Source organism: Botryllus schlosseri, chromosome 13, assembly GCF_051294905.1.
Source record: "Botryllus schlosseri isolate E-star chromosome 13, Bs_hap1, whole genome shotgun sequence".
Lineage (NCBI taxonomy): Eukaryota > Metazoa > Chordata > Ascidiacea > Stolidobranchia > Styelidae > Botryllus > Botryllus schlosseri.
In genome coordinates, this window is record NC_137248.1 from 3,153,264 (window position 1) to 3,160,042 (window position 6,779).

At 37.9% G+C, this 6,779-nt stretch overlaps 2 protein-coding genes across 4 annotated transcripts in view; one reads left to right on the top strand and one right to left on the bottom strand.

Annotated features, from left to right (window-relative positions):
• The window catches only part of LOC145453707 (nuclear pore complex protein Nup107-like), a 92,910-nt gene extending 88,996 nt beyond the window's left edge, over positions 1-3,914 (top strand). For all 3 annotated transcript variants that reach the window (XM_080331686.1, XM_080331688.1, XM_080331687.1), the window contains 4 exons: positions 2,092-2,285; positions 2,835-2,973; positions 3,538-3,714; positions 3,773-3,914. In XM_080331686.1, coding sequence (XP_080187812.1) covers positions 2,092-2,285; positions 2,835-2,973; positions 3,538-3,714; positions 3,773-3,841 — 579 coding nt within the window. In that variant the 3' untranslated portion in view covers positions 3,842-3,914. The remainder of the gene's footprint in view (positions 1-2,091; positions 2,286-2,834; positions 2,974-3,537; positions 3,715-3,772) is intronic.
• An 816-nt stretch (positions 3,915-4,730) lies between these two features.
• LOC145453724 (mediator of RNA polymerase II transcription subunit 28-like) lies at positions 4,731-6,744 on the bottom strand. The gene is made up of 3 exons (XM_080331705.1): positions 6,445-6,744; positions 6,101-6,361; positions 4,731-5,218 (listed from the first exon to the last, which is right to left on the bottom strand). Exons 1-3 carry the CDS (start codon positions 6,559-6,561, stop codon positions 5,006-5,008), a joined length of 591 nt encoding a protein of 196 aa, XP_080187831.1. The 5' UTR covers positions 6,562-6,744; the 3' UTR covers positions 4,731-5,005.
• Between the last annotated feature and the right edge of the window lie 35 nt (positions 6,745-6,779).

A 6,779-nucleotide genomic window follows, 5' to 3' on the forward strand; every position in this document is an offset into this window, starting at 1 on the left:
GCAGCAGCAGTTGTTGGCTGGCAACACTTGTACTTGTTGAGTTGTTGTAAGCAATTTTGACAATTTCTTGACCCAACGCTACAATTTGGACGTGCCAAAAGCATCGCCCTACTCATAATTTATGTAGTATGATGTTTTAAGCTGTTTTTTAATCAAGTTTTTGTAAAATTTTAATCGTTTTCTGGTCATATCTTGGCCATTTTTATGTTTATCACATTGTTTCAAAGTTAGTCATGTCCAAAATAGGGCCGAAAGAAAATGAAAATTTTACATAATGTTAATATTCTCAAAATATGTAAAATGAATGCAAGCTACTTTCAATGCACAGTGTAGATATACTTGGAATGTGCTTTGTTGAAAATCACATCTGAAAACAAGTATTGGAATATTGCATAAGTCGCCTAATCTCGAGTATCCAACTGAAAATGCCGTTCCCTAATTCAAACTTGATGTATTACGTTGATGTACGACCGAGGTCATTAGCTCGCGATTTCGGAACACCGGCAAAGCGCCGTGTACCAACACCGTAAGATGACTCAATCGCGGCAGAATGTTATAATCATTAAAGAGTTTCTAATGCTCCGGGCCGCTGTCGCCGCAACGTTACGCTAAAGTTTGACCTTGCGCGCCGGCAAAATAAACAAACGTCAATGCCGTGTTTTCGTGTATATTGTACATGTGATCTTGTGAACTCGGTGAAATTATTGTAGATGTTACGAGGCGATAGTTTTTCGAAGCTTGTTTTCTGGTCTAATTTTATCCGAGGGCTGTTGACAAACGTTTTTTTTTCTTTCTCGATCTTCGATAAGTGTGGTTCTTGAACCGATTTTGGGTCGTGATAGTTATTGACGGATTCCGAACATTTTAAGAGGATCGTTGACATGACTGCGTTGTAGTAACGTGGCTTGAAATACTGTCTCACTCTCACATTAGAGAAATTCTTTAATAATCCGAGATTAGCTACAAAGATTTATTGGTTCAGTTGGAATAATGATTGTCTGTCATCTTGGACAGCTAGATAATTCTTGTTGTCTAATTAGAGCGAAATTCTGGTAATCTAATTCAAATCTAATTTGTGACATGTTTCTTTGCTGTAATTCTTATACTAATATAATTGGTGAAGAGCTTCTTTGCTGTAATTCTAATATAATTTATGAAATGTCTCTTTGCTGTAATGTTAATTCAAATATAATTTTTGAAATGTCTCTTTGGTGTAATTCTTATTGTAATGTAATTTGAGAAATGCTTCTTTGCTGTAATTCTAATATAATTTGGGAAACATTTCTTTGCTGTAATTCTAATTCTAATTTAATTTGTAAAGTGCTTCTTCTTTGCTGTAATTCCAATATAATTTGTGAAATGCTTCTTTGCTGTAATTCTAATTCTAATATAATTCGTGATATGTTTCTTTGGTCTAATTCTAATACAATTTGTGTAATGTCTCTTTGCTGTAATTCTAATTCTAATGTAATTTGTGAAATGCTTCTTTGCTGTAATTCCAATTCTAATATAATTTGGGAAAGGTTTCTTTGCTGTAATTCTAATTCTAATGTAATTTGTGAAATGCTTATTTGCTGTAATTCTTATTCTAATATAATTTGGGAAACATTTCTTTGCCGTAATTCTAATTCTAACATAGCCTAATTTGTGAAATGTTTCTTTGCTGTAATTTGGGGGATGTTTCTTTGCTGTAATTTGGGAAATGTTTCTTTGCTGTAATGCTAATTCTGATAGGCTTGTAGCCTAATTTGTGTAATGTTTCTTTGTTGTAATTCTAATGCTTATATAATTTGGAAATGTTTCTTTGCTGTAATTCTAATTCTGATACAGTTTGTGAAATGTTTCTATACTCTAAATATAATTCTAAAAAACTAATTTCTCGTTTCCTGAAAATGTAATTGAACAGATTTTTCGAAGAGTTCATTAAGACCCGAGTCTTAACACTATGACTTGGACTCGGACTTGATTTGGTGGTGAATTGAAAATGACTCAACTTGACTCGAGTCAAAACTATAAAAGTAAAATTGACTTGTGACTCGGCACCTTGTGACTTGGTTACAACCCTGGCAATTACAATGAGGAAAATTTTAGGTCAACGGATCAGAGGCACTGCCGGCTACCCACGAAAGCGCGATCCGGGAGCATTTATGCCTGGTGGCGTATTTATCCGCAAAACAAGCGTTTGAGGACTGGTTTAAATTCTTTCACAATGGAAAACCACTGCCACCTAGTGACTCAAAAGCAAGGAGAACAAACTTTGCAAGCCGCGTTGCCAACGACCATAAGTAAGTCACAATTTCAACATGATATTCGCCGGATATAAAATACTATACATTTCGGCTTGTATAGTATATTCATATTGAAATGAACCCGAATATATAGCGTTCAATGGTTTATGAAAGTTCTGTACCCCCAAGAAGCATTTGGGCTTGTGAAAAAGTTTTGGGTCATTTTGGTTCAATTCCAGCCCGTAGAAGTGAAGTTATTGATGTTGAAAATTTAGGATTTCAAATCATAGTATTTACGGTGGGTAGGTCTATGATAAATAATTGAATATTGTCACCGTAAATATTATTTTAGACAAATCATAAATTCGCTTCTACTGGTTGGAATTGAACCAAATTTGTTGTAGATCGTTCTTTTTTTTCGGTACAGCCTAACAATTTCATAGGGGAGCCAGTGAAATTTGAAATTTTTTTAAATGTGTTTTATCAAATAAATCCAAAGCTTCTTTCTTATATAGCAATGCTTGTGTGAGTCGGATTTGATCCATAAATGGTGTTCAGCGTTTTTTTTAGGCATATCGCGGTGAATTTCCGATGATTTAATTCCAGGGAGGGGCAATATCAGGAAAGTGTGAAGCAATGGGAAAGGAGATGCACGGACTTGTGCCGAATATTACGGGACAGAGTTTACAACGTCCTGCTGTTTCCTGGCGGCGGATGGCTACTGGACACCCTAGACACCGAAGAGGTTTGACATATGTCACTATCTCAATACGTGGGAAATAAGCCAAAGTCTTGAACAGATTCTTCTAATGATATGCTTGTAAAAAATTGTGATCATATACTCTAATTACTTTGCTATGCGCTCATGCGGAAGCAGAAGTGATACCATTAGTTATCGTGATACAACGGTCATTTCACGCGGTTCTTATTACAGTTTCACCCAAAAAGTTGTTGCAAAATTATCCCAAAATTAGGTTCTACTCCGACTTTTGATATGTGACAATCAAATCGTGCAATTTTCCTAAAAATATTCCGTTACCATGACACGGGGCCATTTCGATCATTCGTCTGGATAATTTTACTCGTAATAGTGATTCAAACTTGGTGAGTAATTTTGCTTGTAGAACTGTTTAAGTAGAAATGGAAATATTCTAAAAACATACCACTTGGCGAAGTATTGTGAGCAGGCAAAACTCTTCAACTTTGTACTGTGAGTAAGTTGAAGTGCTTTGTGACCACCCAGCTCTGCTTAAAATCAGCAACCTATCATTGCTATGCTTCTGATGCTTGGCGCAATCTCAAACTGCAGTGTCAACCTGACGAACAAGCGGCAGCCCGCCGATACCAGATCGACGTCTTGAGAGAAATGTGTCTGCCGAAAATCTGCCAGCTCCTGCTCACCGCGCTGCAGAACACGAGCGACATGAAAGACGAATGTTTGAATCTAGCTGACGTGATCGCGGATGAAGACTACAATATTTACAAGGTTTGCCAGTTGGTCCGCCTTTATGCCGGTTTCAAGCAAAGTATTGTATGGTCGACAGGTTTTCAAGAAGGAAGATGGAAGGAAGATATTGAGCAGAATCCAAGACATTGCCGTCGATCTGCTTTAGGATTATGGTACCTGCCAATAGGCTATTTCCTTTTTTGTAGTGCCACGTTTGCAATAAAGCCTGCTTTCTGAAACAGTGTGATTTTTAGCAATTGGATCGCCTTCATGTTGATCAACATGAAGGACGTAGCGATTTAGTCTTGTCTCATTACTCCCCCTCAATGGCGGTACCAGTATCCGCTCGCAGCCAGCCTGGAGCTAGGTTTGTAATTACTCCTGTGACTTGAACTTGACTCGACACATGCAATGACTACGGCAAGTTTCTTATATAAATATAACACGAAGCAGTCTTTTACTTGTCATCATAGACATGTTCAGAGTGAGAAAAATAGTGTGATATAAATCGAAGACATTCGATATCAGCCAAGAGTTTCACAGTAGTGAGTTGAACCTAACGTGAACTCGATAATGAACTGTGAACACTTGGACTCGACCCTTTCGATCCGCGACCCAAACTCCGAGTTCAAAATGACTTGGTTACAACCCTGCCTGAAGCACAGTTACGTTCACAACGGTGGAATTTCATACTAATATTACAGATGATAGGCCAACCAGTTTTTTCCATGACACACAATTGCAATTCGGCAAAACTAGACAGTAACAGCCCCTTACAGGGTTAAGGAATTCCAAAATGATCATTAAAACACTAATTACACAACTCATGCGTGACATAACATACATTAGCCAAATTTGGTGTAGTGTTTTTTCAGGCAACGCAACACTTTAATCACCAGAATTCAAAAAAAGGTTATTTGTGAACACTATTTCACAGGCATTGCCTGACAAATATGACTATTTTTGGTCTTCCATCACTCTGTAGTTACGCACTATGCAGTCCCAACACATTCATAGTTCGGACTACGACTTGACCATCTCAGACACCTCAAATACTCGCTTGAGCATGGCTTATCAAGCCTTGCCACATTATGTCATATCTCAAGACAAACCAACAATCAAATAAAAGAAAATTGCAAGACAAGCATTTGCTTTCACAAACAATCCGTGCCAGCTGTATATCGTCATATACATATTCTGAGTCGAGTCGTGTCATCGAGTGATATGCATCAGGAGTATCAAGTTCAACACATGCACGCGAATTTCTTCACGGTATCAGAGTGAATCTGAACCTTCGGACTGCCACATCATGGTTTATAATTCCCACTGATCAACGCCGTTGGTTCAATTGCTGTTGCATTGTGTCCGATTGCAGCTGTCCCGCCAGGCCCTGGTTTGCGAGAATGGGCGCAGTGCTCGGCTTCTCGTTGAAGGTATTTTGCAGAGTCCTTATATTTTCGAGCCATTGTTTCACTTTTGCGGAATGGGCGCGAATCGTCAGTTCCTTTCGCGCTATTTCTTCGGACAATTCTTCGACTTCCTCCTGAACACAGTTAAGCTACATATTTGAGATGCATAGATAGAATCTATTATACGTGTGATCAGAGTCAAATCTTACACTTCATGTATATTGTGAGAGGTAAGTTCGACCAAATTTTCAAAATTTGAGATCAATTTTTCAAATCGATAGAAAATAGAGTTCTGTATAATTTCTCATATTGTTTCGGTCATATCTTACCCGGTTTATGTTTGTCACATTGTTTCGAAGTTGATCATGGCTGAATGAAAATGGAAACTTTGAATTTCTCAGAATGTGTAAAATGCACGTAAGCTACTATGATGGCACAGCAACGATATTAGGTGAGTAATTTGAAGGATAGCATACGGCTCTGCAATGTCAAAATTGTATCATGTTTTTAGTACGACTCGACTCGAGTAACTGCTCTAAAATTAATTGACTTGCGCTAGAAATATAAAACACAATTTTCAAATCTTCAAAACATTCCGCTACACAAAGTATTCATTATAAACTTGGCATTGCCTTATAATCGTCATGCATAATTTTTGTCACAAAAAATTGCTAACATTAAATTACACGGCCTGTAGCATGGAGTGAGTGGCCTTCTCAATAACTAAAAATAATGAACTGCGACTATTAGCATCCCACTACCCGAGACTTCAGTAATGGCATGGCAACAATAATGAATATATTTGAATCGAAACTGACTCGAAATTGACTATTTTGAATGAATTGGAGAATTTGCAATTACTCGAAATGAAGGAACTCTAGTGACAAGATCTCATTACTGTTGCTCTGTAGCCATTCATAATGCAGTTACTGCAACGTTGTTGGTTTTCAATTTTCATGCTACGATAATGCTTCTTAAATTTAAGATATCTTAAATTATCAGATAAATGAACAAACCTGCAGTACCAACTCAGGCTGTTGCTGCGATACCGTTGCGTGTTTCTTGAGAAAATACGCTTCCACTTTCCGAGCTTGCTCCATAAATTCTTGAATCGACAGCTCCATGCTCGACCTAAGCTTGTCCTGTGTTATTGTCAGCTTATTTGCATTATCCACTCCTGGTTGCATAGGCGCTATGCATCCTTGAAACGCCGCTTCGAAATCATCGATGATCGTGCGCTCCAGATTAACAGACGGGCCTCCGCTTGCCATGTTACCCTGAAAACAAATACCTATGTTGAGCAATTCAAGTTGTACGGGCACTGAGACGGAAGAAGCGTGTACTTAATTATGATGATTACCTGGTTCATTTGCAGTCCCGGGGCCATCGTGGAGGCTTTTTTTCCAAGCATTTGCTGCAAACTGACGTTGGGCATGCTCGGTTGTTGCGAGATATATTGAGAATGCGGCTGTGCCATTATTTCCGAAACTTATATAACTTTATACAATGTTCTTTCCAATTCTCTACTAGTTTCTGACGAGTGTTAGACGAAAATATTCGTGTTTATTTCAATAGGACTAAATTATTCTATTGTATATTGAAGAGTACTCTTCAAAACTTATGAATAGCTTGCTTTTCACATGAGCGGTGCAAATCATCACAAAACACGCTTGGTTCTGGCAGAATGTTGCACAT